The 16,757-nt window shown below is 45.3% G+C and overlaps 1 protein-coding gene across 1 annotated transcript; it reads left to right on the top strand.

Moving 5' to 3' along the window:
* Positions 1-4,453: 4,453 nt before the first annotated feature.
* LOC123151701 (protein DETOXIFICATION 52-like) lies at positions 4,454-6,510 on the top strand. Its single transcript, XM_044571370.1, has one exon. It carries the CDS (start codon positions 4,569-4,571, stop codon positions 6,297-6,299), a length of 1,731 nt encoding a protein of 576 aa, XP_044427305.1. The 5' UTR covers positions 4,454-4,568; the 3' UTR covers positions 6,300-6,510.
* The last annotated feature ends 10,247 nt before the right edge of the window (positions 6,511-16,757 follow it).

Here is a 16,757-nt window from a genome sequence, read left to right as displayed (position 1 = left end):
GTCGTATGGACGCGTGCACGGTGTCAGAGACGGCGCCACGTGGAAGAAGTACTATCGTGAGACCATGGAGGAGAGAAAGGAAAGACGGAGGTTAAATGAAGAAAACATCGACAAGAGGGTTGAGATTGCGGTTGAGAAGAAATCAACTGAGACAGTCGCAATAGCGGTAGCTGCCGCAAAACAGGTGGCTTTAGATATTTCTACTACCTTGGTTCCGGCCGTTTTCAATTGGACCAGACAAAATCCAAAAAAAGATGCAGCGGACTTTCCCCTTGCTGACTTCTTGGCGGGGAGCAGCTCGACTAGCGTTGCACCAGCACCTGCAGCGACACCTGCTCCCGCACCGGCTCCCGCACCGGCTCTCGCACCGGACGTGCTAGGCGGTGCTTCATCTTTGGCTGAGCTCGACGCCCTCACGGTATCTGTCACACCGGCCCCCTTCAATATAAATGTATAATCTCCCATTTTCGTTGCCTTTCGGATGTCTCACGTCGCAGACTTTTCTTTGCAGGCCGACAAAACCCCGTGCACCATATTGTACACCATCGGCGACCAGAAGGTGGACGTGGGGAAGGCGACGATAATGGAGCCGAAGGAACCATTGTTCCACAGCCGGCCGATCCCCCCGAACATCTTCAAGGTTTCCGTGGCCAGTGTGAAACCGGGCCACGAGAATTTGCCTCCTCCAGTACTACTGGGGGATGATGACGAGACACTGCGGCGGCTTGGTGATTGTTGCAATGCTGGGTGGGTCCTGTTGTGGCCAAAGAGTCTGCTTCATCTGGAGGCGGCCGGGAGCACACCCACGAGCACGCAGCCTCAGCAAGGTATGAACATCAACACCCCACCTACCCAATTATCGTCGGGTGTTGGGTTGGGTGATAGCGGACGGGGTAAGGAGGAGGCTCCATTAGTCGCTGATGACGTCGCCATGGATGAGGATGAGGACGACGATGGCGCTGCTGAACAGTATGTCTATACTGGCGCCTCCTCGGGGTTTGAGCGTCATGAGTCGGTGCCTGAATTGCCGTCTCAACATATTATGGACGACCTTCCGGTAGTAAAGAAGTTTAGGAAGAGAGCGAGGGAAGGCAAAAAAGCTGTTTCTATGATCCAGCCGCCTCAGCAGCCTCGGCTTCAGGACCGTATAGATATCCCCGGTGCGGATAAATGGCATATCCTCGGTCAACCAATCCTACTTGCAACAGTGCTACGGTCCAGATTCGGCGATCTAAAGAGACTTCGCGACGATGTGCTGCGGGTAGAGAAAGACCTCGAGCTGAGTTCTATAACATAGGAGATATTCGAGGATCATCGACTTTGAGTTGAGTTCTATAACATCCAGCGCGAACTTGCCCAAATCATCATGAAGGAGGTCATCGGAAAAACAGGGATGTTCTACGGAGAAGGACAAATGTCGCGGGAAGACGTCCGAACATGGATAGCCTCTCAGCGTCTCGACCTGAAGCCTTTCACTAGGCTTGGGGACTATCTCCCTTACTTGGATGGATGGAACGACATGTTGGAGTGATTGTCGATATATGACAATGCGTCCGTTTAGTCCATACTTTCTGTATGACAAAACTTTGAGTTATGCATGGTGAAACTTTATTTGTGATGTAATTAAACCGTCCTCCTCCTCGACTAGCGAAAATCACTCTAGTTAGGGCATTTTGGGGTACGATGAACTTTGTTATTTATGCTTATGATATGTTGTTATATTTTTGCCAAGTCTGTCTCTTTCTGTTGCTCAACTATATATGTTGCATATCATCGACTCATGTGATGATGCAGGTGCATAGATCATAGATGGCGAAGAAGTGCTATGCCAGGAGTATATATACGACAAGTGGCCGGAGTGTCAGGCCCTTCCGGTTTCCGAGCGACAGGCAGTAGTTAGTTTAGAGGTTCACGCTAATGCGAAAGAGGGATACGAACTCATGTTCTCAAAGTGATAGCTCTTCTCGCGTATATCATTGTTTAGATGGATGGCGATGTATTTGCATATCATTCGAGACTTGTATCGCTATTTTCGAGATGATGACGAGAGACCACTTTGTGTTAGATGATGATTATGATGATGACATGATTTGATGAGACTAATTGTATGTATATGATATGATTACATTTGTATGTGTATGATATGCTAAAGATTATTGTATAAAGCCTATTCAAATACAAAACAAATATGCAGGAAAATTACTAATAAATAAACTAGTAGTAGCGAGGGGGGAAATTTAGCAGTAGCGCCGCATTGTCAGTAGCGCGTCCCAGCAAACAGCGCTGCAGATAATATCAGTAGCGCCCTTTCCCAAAGAGCGCTACAGCTATTCATGTATAGCAGTAGCATGGGACAACCGGCGCTACTGCTATACGTTAGCTGTAGCGCCTTATTAGTAGCGCCGGTGCCCGCGCTACTGAGAGGCCCAAAACCCTCGCTGCTGGTAGGCTTTTCCCTAGTAGTGTAAGCACTACGAAAACTATGATGGAGGATAAACTAGAGGGGACGGGGTTGCCGGCACACAGCTTGGTGTTTCTTGATGTGTCTTTGGTGCTATCCCTACCCCTCTATTTATATGTTGAGCCCTGGGGTCGAAACTTGGAGTAAAAGCCTCCTCAAAGTCGGTTTTACCCGAAAGGCAAGAGTCCTTCTCGGACTCCAGGGCTAGACGCCAGGGTTCCCGGCGTCTACCCCCTAGACGCTAGGGTTCCTGGCGTCTAGCCTCTGGTCTCCGCAAAACTTCCTTTTGCACTTTCCAAAAGCCTCGTGGGCTTTCCCCTTTGGCCCACATAAAGTGTTCTCATGCCCAAACATTTCGGGAAACATCCGGACCCTTCCGGTGAATTCCGGAACCCTTCCGGAGATCAAACACTACTATCCCATATATCAAACTTTATCTCCGGACCATTCCGGAGTTCCTCGTCATGTCCGTGATCTCATCTCGGACTCCGAACAACATTCGGTCATCAACATACATAACTCATATAGTACTATATCGTCAATGAATGTTAAGCGTGCGGACCCTACGGGTTCGAGAACTATGTAGACATGACCGAGACACCTCTCTGCTCAATAACCAATACCATTCCCTGGATGCCCATATTGGCTCCTACATATTCTACGAAGATCTTTATCGGTCAGACCGCATAACTACATACGTTGTTCCCTTTGTCATCGGTATGTTACTTGCCCGAGATTCAATCGTCGGTATCTCAATACCTAGTTCAATCTCGTTACCGGCAAGTCTCTTTACTCGTTTCGTAATACATCATCCTGCAACTAACTCATTAGTTGCAATGCTTGCAAGGCTTAAGTGATGTGCATTACCGAGAGGGCCCAGAGAAACCTCTCCGACAATCGGAGTGACAAATCCTAATCTCGAAATACGTCAACCCAATAAGTACCTTCGGAGACACCTGTAGAGCACCTTTATAATCACCCAGTTACGTTGTGACGTTTGGTGGCACACAAAGTGTTCCTCCGGTAAACGGGAGTTGCATAATCTCATAGTCATAGGAACATCTATAAGTCGTGAAGAAAGCAATAGCAACAAAGTAAACGATCAAGTGCTATGCTAACCGAATGGGTCAAGTCAATCACATCATTCTCCTAATGATGTGATCCCGTTAATCAAATGACAACTCATGTCTATGGTTAGGAAACATAACCATCTTTGATCAACGAGCTAGTCAAGTATAGGCATACTAGTGACACTCTGTTTGTCTATGTATTCACACATGTGTTATGTTTCCGGTTAATACAATTCTAGCATGAATAATAAGCATTTATCATGATATAAGGAAATAAATAATAGCTTTATTATTGCCTCTAGGGCATATTACCTTCAGGGCTTAGAGGGATGGCTGAGTGGCGGCCAACAACGACGGTGAGGGGAGTTCGAGGGGATGACGTGGCGGTGAGGCGGTGAGGCGGTGCACGGTAGCGCCCGCCGGCCGCAGGTGGTGGAGGCGGCAGTTAGGGCGGGGTAGGCTGGGGGAGTCATGAGGAGGAAGAAGGAAGTGAGGAAGCAGACCAAAATTGACAACCTGTTTTGAGTTGTTTGATCAAGATCCGACACTTGGTGAGAAAAGTAACTCATGATGAAAACGTTTTCTCGTACCTGGTGTATAGAGGGTCCAAAAAAACGCCTTCACAAGATCATCCGGTCAATCCAATGAACGATCGAGAATTTCCGCCTCAACAAACCTTATCGAAGATTATACATCTTCAAAAAGTTTTTGGCGGGACCGTGCAACCAGGTACAGATCGAAGATTTTCACCAATCTCCGGGGCAAGCACAAACCATTTCGTACCATAGAGACTGGAGAGTAAAAAAGGAAAATGAAACTTGATCCACATTCGGAGGAGTACTTTCAAGAGGTTAACACAAAGCCGTCGTCATCCTTATAAAACCCCATGCACTCGCTCTGGCTCCGGCACTCTGCACCCCTGCACAGGGTGTCCCCGACCAAGTACACCACCAAGCTCTAAACTCTGCTCTGCTACTAGTCTCGCCCACTCTTCTCGATCTCTAAGCTGCAGCTGCAGCACGCAAAACAGCGGACCGATGTGCACCACCACCCCTGCGCCGTCGGCGCCACCGGTGGCAGTCTCCGGTGGCAAGGGCCTCCACCACGTCTATGTCACGCTGGCCCAGTGCGCCGATGTTCACGGGCACGGGGGCGACGCGGCCGGCGCTCATTGTCACCCCCAGCTCAAGTGCCACAGGGTTGACGGCCACGCCGTGCTCCTGACTGTGACTGGTGGCGAGACTTTCCGCGAGGCGGTGGCACTGTGCCGGCTGGCGTGCCCGATCGCGCTGACGGCGCTGCTGCTCTACTCCCGCACAGCGCTGTCCATGCTCTTCCTCGGCTCCCTCGGCGACCTCCAGCTAGCGGCGGGTTCGCTCGCCGTCGCCTTCGCCAACATCACCGGCTACTCAGTGCTCTCTGGGCTCTCCCTCGGAATGGACCCGCTTTGCTCTCAGGCGTTTGGCGCCAACCAGCCGAGGCTCCTGGGCCTCACGCTCTACCGCTCTGTTCTCTTCTTGCTCTGCTGCTCGCTGCCGCTCTCTGCGCTGTGGCTCAACATGTCAAAGATCCTCTTCTTCCTCGGCCAGGACCGCGAGATCACGGTGCTCGCGCAGCAGTACCTCCTGTTCTCCCTCCCCGACCTCTTCACCTTCTCCCTGATCCACCCGCTACGCGTCTACCTCCGGTCGCAAGGTATCACGCAGCCGCTCACCACCGCCGCGGGCGCAGCCGTGCTGTTCCACGTGCTGGCCAACTACGTGCTGGTGGGGCGACTCGGGCTCGGTGCCGAGGGGGTTGCCGCCGCGGCGTCGGCTTCAAACTTCGTGCTACTCGGCGTGCTGCTCGCGCACGTCAGCCGGCGCGACACGGCGTTGCGGGAGGCATGGGGTCCCACGGCGGAGTGGCTCGCCGGATGGGGCCAGCTCGCGCGGCTGGCCGCTCCTAGCTGCGTGTCGGTGTGCTTGGAGTGGTGGTGGTACGAGGTGATGATCTTGCTGTGCGGGCTACTGCCGGAGCCAAAGCCAGCGGTGGCGTCCATGGGCGTGCTTATGCAGACGACGGCGCTTGTGTATGTCTTCCCGTCGTCCCTGGGCTTCGGCGTGTCGACCCGCGTGGGAAACGAGCTGGGCGCGAATCGCCCAGGCCGCGCGCGCGCTGCGGCCCGCGTGGCCGTGGTCGGCGCCGCCGTGATGGGGCTCGTGGCCATGTCGTTCGCAGCGGGGATGCGCCACGCATGGGGTCGACTCTTCACCGCCGACGCCGACATCCTCCGCCTGACTGCCGCCGCGCTGCCGGTCGTAGGGCTCTGCGAGCTCGGCAATTGCCCGCAGACCGTCGGCTGCGGCGTACTCCGCGGCAGCGCGCGGCCGTCGCGAGCCGCGCACGTTAACCTCGGCGCTTTCTATCTTGTGGGCATGCCCGTCGCCGTCGTCCTTGCGTTCTGGTACGGCGTGGGCTTTGTTGGGCTATGGCTGGGGCTCCTCGCCGCCCAGGTCTGCTGCGCCGGGCTCATGCTGTACGCCGTGGGATCCACCGACTGGGAGGCGCAGGCGCGGCGGGCGCAGGCGCTGACATCGTCGTCCTCTCCAGACGTGGAGATGTCCGACGCTGGGAAGGGCGGGGGCCACGCGTCGGCGGCGGCGGCCGCGGCAGGGGGAGCCGGGCCCGAGAAAGGGGAGCACGATGAGGACAGGGCGGACAGGAGGCGCTACGAGCCATTGATCTCGAACGAGAAGGCCGACCCCGGGTCAGTGCAGGTGCTTTGAGATTGGCGGAAAGCACGATGCCAGTGTAATTTCTTTCTTATTCTTACTTCAGATTAATTGGACTGCTATTGCTATAATAGTACTAAGTACTGTGCTAATGTTTTCTTAAGATGTTCTCCGGTTCTTATCACTTGGCTTTGTGTATTATTGGTGGTACCTATAGCGTTAAGGACTGAATCTCATATGTTATCAACCAAATGCAGTATTTTTATCCGTCCTAAATATAATTAGCTAAGCTCTTGTTTTGGGTTGGTCGTTTTTCACGACTTTTACATTTTTTTATGAAATATGATGGCTCACAATTGACTAGTGAGCCAATTATAACTATTTATTTTCACTAATGAACCCATAGCTGGCTTGTTCTTCTTTGGCCCTGTCCGGTAGAGCTTTAAATACCTATTTTCATCCAATGTAAATCTAGATCTCGAAGTGTTCAACTAGTGGTTGGCTCTAAAATCAATCTAATAGACACGTAAAATACACACCACATCGCTATAAAATTATGTACAACATGTTTGGTTGAGCGCTAAACATTGCGAGCTTATTTAGATAGCTAATACCAAAACAAAGTGGATTAGATTTCACTTGCACCTAGATAACCACTTAAAACGGAAAATATCGAAAAATTGAAACATTTTTGAAATGGTTTTGGTGAGTGTTCAACTCGCGTCTAAGTTTCATGGAGAAATGACCTTAGTGGTATTCTACAGGAAAAAAAAAACAGATGCTCTAGAAAGCTTTTTTTTTTCAAGGTCTAGTTTTGATTAGTTTTTTTACCCAGACGACTGGGCATATAATTTCGAGAAAATTCCTTATTTGACACTATTTTAAAATTTGTTTCCTTATTTGACACTGAAAAAGTTTTTCTTCCCTATTTGACATAAATTCTAAATTTTATTTCCTATATGACATTTTCGTTTATTTTGAGCCTAAATGACACATGAAAAGACTCTTCTGCCCCTCATGTGGTATGTGTGTGGGGGGCAATAGCGCACACACACAGCATCAGTGCGAAGGCAGGAGCACAAACGCAGCAACACATACACATGCACCAACACACACGCACACGCACACATACGCACGCGCGCGTGCACCCACACCCGCAGCAACACACACGCAGCAACACACACGCACGCAGCACACACCCAGATACACACACACACGCAGCAGCAGCACACACGCACGCAGCACATAGGCACGCAACAGCACACACACATGCGCGCACGTACACACGCATTAGCAAACACACACGCAGCAGCACACATGCACACACACATGCAGCAGCAGCACACATGTGCGCGTGCACCCACACACGCAACAGCACACGCACGCGCGCACACATACCGCATGAGAGGCAAAATCGTCTTTTCAGGTGTCATTTAGGCTCAAAATGGACGGAAGTGTCGTATAGGGAATAAAATTTAGCACTAGTGTCAAATAGGAAAGAAAAACTTTTTCGGTGTCAAATAAGGAACCAGATTTCAAGACAGTGTCAAATAAGGAATTTTCTCTATAATTTCTCCATGAGACTTCACATGCGAGTAAAACATGGCCATGATTATATAAAAAATCAGAAATGTTTGATATTTTCTACTATGTTTTAGATTTTCATATTCATTTGGGTGCGTGTAGACCCATGTTAGCCAATTCATTTTTGCAAATGAAAATAATAAAAGTATATTTATTACAATATTCCCCAGTCCATACTACATACATAGTTTGGCCGAAAACAATTTAGAATCGTAATAATATGATTTACCAGATTTTTTGTTGATGCTTTGCTAATATGTATGGTCAAAGATGGTCCACGGATTTGATTGTAATTTTTGATACTTTTGATATTTTGTGTATTGCCATACGATTATGAATTGATTAAAAGTTTCTCGAAAGAAAATTTCAACGGAAGGTAAATCCTAAAGAAGTGAAGATCGACGTCACACTAAGCCCTGTTTGGTTTAGCTTTTATCGACGGATTCCGCTGCCGCGCAGCATAATCTGAACCAAAGGGCGAACCCAGCAGAATCCGATTCCAGAAATCCGCTGCGAAAATCTGAATCAAAAGTGAAAGCAGCTCAGGACGTGCTTTCCAAAATCTTATTCCGCTGCGAGCCAAAATCTGAAAAAATTGTATCAGCTGGTTTGCCAAATGACTTACATTTTTTTCACATCAAATTTGTCATAATTGTTTTTCCACAGCAGATTTTTCGTAGCTGCTTTTAGAAATTCACAGCCGAACCAAACAGAGCCTAAGATGGTAGGAATTTCATGGCAGGTAAAATCCAAAACCACATATGAGTGGAGGACTACATTGGGTGCTATATCTTGGCTCCTTCCACACTAGGCTAGATGCTGGATGGGGGGAGCTCTGCCTCCCAGCTAGGAAGCAAGCCGGGCCTGAGGGAAATGATTGTAGAAATAGACGCGCCGCTTGACAAGGTCATTGCAGTACTAAAAAGCATATTCTTTTCCTGACTAGTTTCTTTATGCATGGTTTGCGATTGCTTCTGCCGCACGAGCTAGTAATTTTTTAACGGATTTGCTAACTCACATCTACTCCTTTTGTTCCTAAATATAAGTCTTTTTAAAGATTTCAACAAATGACTATATACAAAACCAAATAAGTGAACATACACTTTAAAATATGTCTACATGCATCCATATATTATAGTCTATTTAAAATGTCTAAAAAAATTATATTTGGGAACGGAGAAAGTAGATGAAAAATAACTATGTTACATCTAATCTCTCCACCGCATGATCTGAAGGCTCTAAAATTTGAACTGCACTTGTTTTTTCCTTTACGATCCACTTTAGCGTTGCTATTATCCCTTTTTTTTATATAAGTAGTGCCATTGTTGTGTTTGCATGGCCGTGGTTTGTTTCTATGTGGGCTGCGTGTGTGTTGCTCTATTCTGCTGTCGGCCTGCTCCTCCTATTGCACGGTGCGGTTCTTGCCCCTGTTGGGCGGGAGCAACTAGTTAACGAGCGTTTCTTCGGGAGCCTCACAACGATCAGCGTCACTTGGCGTGTTTTTAGTCATTTGCCACGTGTTGCGCTCTGGACGCTTCCTTTGGATTTTGTTTTATTTTTTATTTTTCCGCACGTGTTTTCGGCTTTTTAAACGGTTTTTTCCGGGGTTTTTCGACGTTTTGGTTTTCCCCCGGTCTTTCTTAGCTTTTCGATCAAAAAAAATTGTGCGTGAAAAATGCGTTTTTTTTCCTTTCGCGAAAGTAACGGTTTTTCTTCCGCGAGAGGCACAGTTGTGCTTTAGCAAGAGTCACGGCCATGCCTTTCGGAAACGAAAAAAACGCGTTTTCTATTTTTTCTTTCTTTCGCGAGAGTCACGGTTTTGCTTCCGTGAAAGGCACGGTTGTACTTTCGCGAGAGTCACGGCCATGCCTCTCGAAAAGGGAAAAACAAAACGCGTTTTTTCTTTTTTTTCTTTCGGGAGAGTCACGGTTTTGCTTCCGCGAGAGGCACGGTTGTGCTTTCGCGAAAGTCACGGCCGTGCCTCTCGGAAAGGGAAAAAAATACGCGTTTTCTGTTTTTTTTTCTTTCGCGAGAGTCACGGTTTTGCTTTCGCGAGAGCCACGGTTGTGCTTTCGCGAGAGTTACGGCCGTGCCTCTCGGAAACGGAAAAAAACGTGTTTTCTGTTTTTTTCCTTTCATGAGAGTCACGATTTTGCTTCCACGAGAGGCACGGTTGTGATTTCGCGAGAGGCACGGACGTGCCTCTTTCGCAAAGGGAAAAAACCATGCTTCCGGTCCGGTTTTTTCGTCCGGTTTCTTTCATCCGGTTTTTTCGTAAAAAAAAAGTTCGTCAAAACTTATCAACATGGGATCTAATTTGGAAGATCTCGACGCGAGGAATCCAACGGTGAAAACGATTCGAGATTTGAATGCACGGTTTAAGAGATAAAACATTTTGAATAAACGGATCTACGAAAAAAGGGAAAACTCCCAGGTTACGACAAGTGGCGCGCTGCATGTGCGCCACTTATCGCGACCTGGGAAAGTGGTGTGCTCTTTGCAACGAGTACTCCTTAATTAGTGATTTTGCCTGTTGGCCTGCTGCTGTATGCTGCTCTTTGGCATCTCTACGCGGGCTGTAGGTGTTTTTGTTGCTCTCTCTTGTGTGTTATAGGCTTGGCTTTTCCAACTTGTTCTTTTTTTATTGTTTTTTCCTTTCTCTCTCTACATATATGCAATTTCCAAGATTTATGTTTTTCTAGTACAGCTCACGTGTTGTTCTTGTCCCAGGACGAGTGCTCTGCACATTTTTGTCCATGTGTTTTCGGTCATTTGCGTGTTTGTGTTTCTTTTTTTAGTTGTTAGTGTTTGTGTTTTATGTAGTGCATTTTCGCATTTGCCGAGCTGCATTTTTTCAATTTTCAAGGAAGACGTCGCTCAATATAATTTTAGTATAGCCGAACTGCGAACTGTTAATGTGTCGACTGTTGTCTAACTTCTCCGCCGTCGGATGAAAAGCTCCAAGATTCATGCGTTTTTGTCTGGAGCTGACCATTGAGCGTTGTTGTTTCACACCGGTCATAGCATATGTCCCGCAACTGGATTGTTATTGAGAAGACAAAAAAATAAAAAGTCTCACATCGACGAGGCTAATCAACGGGCTATGAAGATGCCCATCAATTAATGTCAATGCAATGAGTAGGGATTGGCATGCAACGGATAAACTAAGAGCTATAAGTGTACGAAAGCTCAAAAATAAAACTAAGTGGGTGTGCATCCAACTTGCTTGCTCATGAAGACATCGGGCATTTGAGGAAACCCATCATTGAAATATACAAACCAAGTTCTACAATGAAAAATTCCTGGCAGTTATATAAAAGTGAACGCACAGGAGACTCCCTATATGAAAAACATGGTGCTACTTTAAAGTACAAATGTGGAAATGGCAGTAACATTCCTCCTTCTCTCTTTTTCTCGAATTTTTTCTCTCGTTTTTTTGTTGGGCTCTTTTTGGCCTCTTTTTTGTGGGCTCTTTTTGGCCTCTTTTTTTTGTCTGGAGTCTCATCTCGACTTGTGGGGGAATCATAGCCTCCATCATCCTTTCCTCACTTGGGACAATACTTTAATAATGAATATGATGATCATCACACTTCTATTCACTTACAACTCAAAAATTACAATTCGATACTAGAACAAAATATGACTATGTGAATGCGTCCGACGGTGTACCAGGATATGCAATGATCTAGCGTAACATGTATAAAAAATGATGAATGGTGGCTGAACCACCAATACTATGTCAGCTATATGATCATGCAAAGCAATATGATAATGATGATATGTGTCATAATAAAACGGAACAGTGGAAGATTGCATGGAAATATATCTCTAAATGGCAATGAAAATGCCATAATAGGCAGGTATGGTGGTTGTTTTGAAGAAGAGATATAAGGAGGCTTATTATGTGTGATAGAGCGTATCAAATCATGGGGTTTGGATGCACCGGCGAAATTTGCACCACATCTCAAGGTGAGAAAGGGTAATGCACGGTACCGAAGAGGCTAGCAAATTATGGAAAGGTCACAATGAGTATAATCCATGGACTCACATTAGTCATAAACAACTCATATACGTATTGCAAAAGTTTATGAGCCCTCGAAGCAAAGTACTACTACGCATGCCCCTAGGGGGATATATTGGTAGGAAAAGAGCATCGCTCATCCCCGACCGCCACTCATAAGGAAGACAATCGATAATAAATCATGCTCCAACTTCATAGCATAACGAGAGACTACACGTGCATGCTTTGAAAATCACAAACCTTAACACCAATATTCTTACTAAACAAGAATTACTCACCAGCATAGCCCACATATTACCACATTTAAATCAAAAAACTATTGGAAGGAATCAAACTTATCATATTCAGTGATCTACATGAAAGTTTTATTATATCCCTCCTGAATACCTACCATATTAGGACCAAATTCATAACTTGTACTGATTGCCATTACTATCAACTCTCAAAAATATATAAACGAAGCATGAGTGCAACTATTTCTTTAAAATATAACCACCGCCATGCTCTAAAAGATATAAGTGAAGCACTAGAGCAACTGCCTAGGTTAAAAGATATAAATGAAGCACATAGAGTATTGTATATAAATGAAGCAGATGGAGTATTGTAACAAACCACGAATGATGTGTGTCCCTCTTAGAAAGGTGTGTCCAGGAAAGATGATTGTGACAAACTAAAAAGCAAACAAAGCAAAGACTCACATAATACACGACGCTCCAAGGAGAACTCATATCATGTGATGAGTAAATATATAGCTCGAAATAAAATTACTGATAGTTGGTAGAAGAAAGAGGGGATGCCTTCCGGGGAATCCCCAAGATTAGATGCTTGGGTGTCCTTGAATATTACCTTGGGGTGCCTCCGGCATCCCCAAGCTTAGGATCTTGCCACTTCTTATTCCTTCATCCATCGTGATCTCACTCAAATATTGAAAACTTCAGCACACAAAACTCAACAAAAACCTTCCTGAGATCCATTAGTATAACAAAGCAAATCACTACTATATGTACTATTTTAAACCCATTCATATTTTATTATTGCATTATACCTAAAATATTCTAACTTCACCATGGCTTATACCCCTCGATACAATCCACAGATTCATCAAAACAAGTAAACAACGCAACGAAAATAGAATCTGTCAAAAACAGAACAGTCTATAGTAATTAAAACAATAACCATACTTATGTAACACCAAAAAATCTTGAAAATTAGGATAGCGTGGGAAATTTGTGTGTAAAACATGTGTAAAAAATTCAGAATTTTATCACGCTCCAGCAAATTTTAACAGTTCTGCTACTGGATGCAAAAAGTTTCTGTTTTTTCATAGAATCAAAGCAACTATCATCCAAATTATCCCAAAGGCCTTACTTGGCACAAAAACTAAATTAAACACAAGAATCCAACCATAACAGTAGCATAATTGTGTGCACACAAAAAACCAGAAAAAGAAACAAGAAAAATAAGATAACTATTGGGTTGCCTCCCAACTAGCGGTATTGTTTTACGCCCCTAACCAGTCGTAATGCATAGTTTCAAGTGTTGTGATCTTTCTTCTTATCATCTAGGGATGTGCTTTTATCAAGAGTTTTTTAAAAAATAACATGGAACACATCATCAACCAAAATCCTAGCATCATTAAGTTGCCCATCATCAATCCCTTCTTGGTTCCCTTTTACGATCCAAGAGTATTGTTTATTAATACCATTGAAAACTTGTTGGATGATGTTTAAATGGGGGACTTCCTTTTTGGTAATCTCATAAAAATTGTGATTATCACGAAATAAATGTCTCAGCAAGTAATCTTCATTATATAAAATTTAATCCATAATCTATTACCGGTTTTTCATGACTCGTACCATAAAAATCAAAGATCTCTCTAACTTCCCGCACTATATAATCAAATTCGTTCAAGAGGACAAGGGTAGCTATCTTCTTAGCCCTAGGATTTTTAATAACCGACAACTCATAAAACAATCTTTGCAAGGTAGGATGGGCACGCATAAATCTTCTCTCAAGTTTAGGAACAAGTGTAGAAATAGCTTTAGCATAATTTTTTGTTGTTTTAAGTATAGGAGCATCATCACAAGCCAAAGTTCCAATGCAATTAAAGAATTCTTGGATGGCACTTTTGAAAGAACATGTTGTGCCCCCATGTTTGGTTTTGGTAATTGATGACAATCTCTATGGACTAATGGTTTTCTTGAGTTATATTTAAAGGATTTGTTCATAGGAATTTCTTGAAGTCCATTTGTTGGTTTCAAGGAGTTTATATGTTGACCAATGTGCTATTCAAGGAATTATCCAAAGAGTGGTCATATAGAAGACACGATACAAGGTTGATCAAGACTGAGTCAAGAGTGAATCAAGTTGATCAACACACAAAGCGTACAAGATGTACCGAGAGGGATCAAGTGATCCCATGATATGGTAAGCATTGTCCATTATGCTTTGTGTACTGGCCCATGATCTACGTGTGAGTTCTATGTGGGGTTAGGTTTGTTTTCGATGGGCTTGCATCAAGAGGAATATCTCATACAACCCATGGTGGATGACATCAAGTGGTGATCGTCATCAAGATTGCGGTGTGCAAGTTCAAGTGGAGCAACACGAAGAGATCATCCTTGAAGCTTGTTGTCCATTGTGGTGTCAATGGACTTGTGAAGATGTGCCAAAGAGTGGCTCAGTCATAGTGGAGTATGGGGGAGTAATCAACTAGTCTTCATCGAGCCAACGTAATCAAGAAAGGTGGTCCAACTTGAGGGAGTCAAGATTATCATCATCTAGCTCAAGTGGACTATGTGCAAGGCAAAGGTTTGCCCTCGATAGGTTTTATACTTTACCGGTCTCATGGTGGTAGTTGGGAGACCGGGTTATAGGACCGATTGCCATACTATCAAGGAGGGCTCTCGATGAGTAGCTTGATCATATCGTTCGTAGAGAGCTCAAACCATTGCATCCTTGCATCATATTTATTGGTTCTTGTTTGGTTCTTCTCCTTGTGAGATTTGGAGCTTATGGTCATTTTCATGACTAGCTAGAGTTCAACGAAAATAGAGTTCACATGCATCTTCTATGATGTTTTCAATGTTGTGGTTTTTGCTGGTTCTCTTCGTCAATCTTAGAGCTTATGGTCATCTTGATGACAAGCTCGAGTTCATCAAAAATGGAGTTCACATCCATCTTCTATGATTTTTTCGATGTTGGAGGTTCTATCGGTTCTTCTCTTTTGGAGGTTTCACTCCTCTATATCTTAGGCATACCTCCCCTGCCTCTTCTTTTTATAAGCAGACGTTGTTGGATGCTACTCGTCGTCATCTATCCAACAAGCTTGAGTTTGCTCAATTCGGAGCTCATATGCAGAAGTTGTTGCAGTTTAGGCTTTATTGCATCCTCTGTTTTCTCTGTTGTGTTCCTGAAAGCCTCAAGCAGTAGTACTTCTCTATAGAGCAGTAGTACCGCTTATAAGCGGCAGTACCGAGGCCCTGTGCCGCGCATAGTACCGCTGCTTCTGGGGATGCATTTTTTCGTGTCGGGTTTCGCGGTAGTACCTCTTATAAGCGGTAAGCGGTACTACCTCTCCACCTGAGTGGTAGTACCACTTATAAGTGGTAAGCGGTACTACCTCTCCTCCTGAGCGGTACTACCTCTCCGGGCGGTACTACATCTCCCTAGAGCGGTACTACCTCTCTGGCAGATCTACAACTCGTGCTTTTCTCTCTCGTTGGGCTGTTTTAACCATGCTAAGCGGTAGTACCGCTCCTCCAAGCGGTAGTACCGCTTGTGCACGACCTAAGTGCATAACGGTTGGAATCGGGGGTGCCTATAAAAGGGGTTCTTCTTGAAGGAAATATGCCCTATAGGCAATAATAAAGTTATTAACCAGAAACTTGGTACATGTGTGAATACATAGACAAATAGAGTGTCCCTAGTATGCCTCTACTTGACTAGCTCATTAATCAAAGATGGTTAAGTTTCCTGACCATAGACATGTGTTGTCATTTGATGAACGGGATCTAATCATTAGAGAATGATGTGATGGACAAGACCCATCCGTTAGCTTAGCATAATTATCGATTAGTTTTATTGCTATTGCTTTCTTCATGACTTATACATGTTCCTCTTACTATGAGATTATGCAACTCCCGAATACCGGAGGAACACCTTGTGTGCTATCAAACTTCACAACGTAACTGGGTGATTATAAAGATGCTCTATAGGTGTCTCCGATGGTGTTTGTTTGGTTGGCATAGATCGAGATTAGGATTTGTCACTCCGTGTATCGGAGAGGTATCTCTGGGCCCTCTCGGTAATGCACATCACTATGAGCCTTGCAAGCAATGTGATTAATGAGTTAGTTACAGGATGATGCATTACGAAACGAGTAAAGAGACTTGTCAGTGACGAGATTGAACTAGGTGTGATGATACCCACGATCGAATCTCGGGCAAGTAACATACCGATGACAAAGGGAACAACGTATGTTATTATGCGGTTTGACCGATAAAGATCTTCATAGAATATGTAGGAGCCAATATGAGCATCCAGGTTCCGCTATTGGTTATTGACCTGAGATATGTCTCGGTCATGTCTACATAGTTCTCGAACCCGTATGGTCTGCACGCTTAACGTTCGATGATGATTTGTATTATGAGTTATGTGATTTGATGACCGAAGTTTGTTCAGAGTACCGGATGAGATCACGGACATGACGAGGAGTCTCGAAATGGTCGAGAGGTAAATATTCATATGTTGGAAGGTTACATTCGGACACCGGAATGGTTCGGGTCGTTTCGGATAAGTTTCGGAGTACCGGGGGTTACCGGAACCCCCCCCTCTCGGTAGGATAATGGCCCACCATGAGCCTTAGTGGAGAAGAGAGAGGGCCGTTCAGGAGGTGGCGCCCCCCT

This window comes from Triticum aestivum, chromosome 7A, assembly GCF_018294505.1.
Source record: "Triticum aestivum cultivar Chinese Spring chromosome 7A, IWGSC CS RefSeq v2.1, whole genome shotgun sequence".
Taxonomy (NCBI): domain Eukaryota; kingdom Viridiplantae; phylum Streptophyta; class Magnoliopsida; order Poales; family Poaceae; genus Triticum; species Triticum aestivum.
Note: the sequence above shows the minus strand (reverse complement) of the source record. Positions and strands in the feature narration are given on the sequence as shown.

Excerpts from the sequence above, each read along its gene's own strand:
- LOC123151701 (XM_044571370.1), top strand. The coding sequence starts at position 4,569 with ATGTGCACCACCACCCCTGCGCCGTCGGCGCCACCGGTGGCAGTCTCC.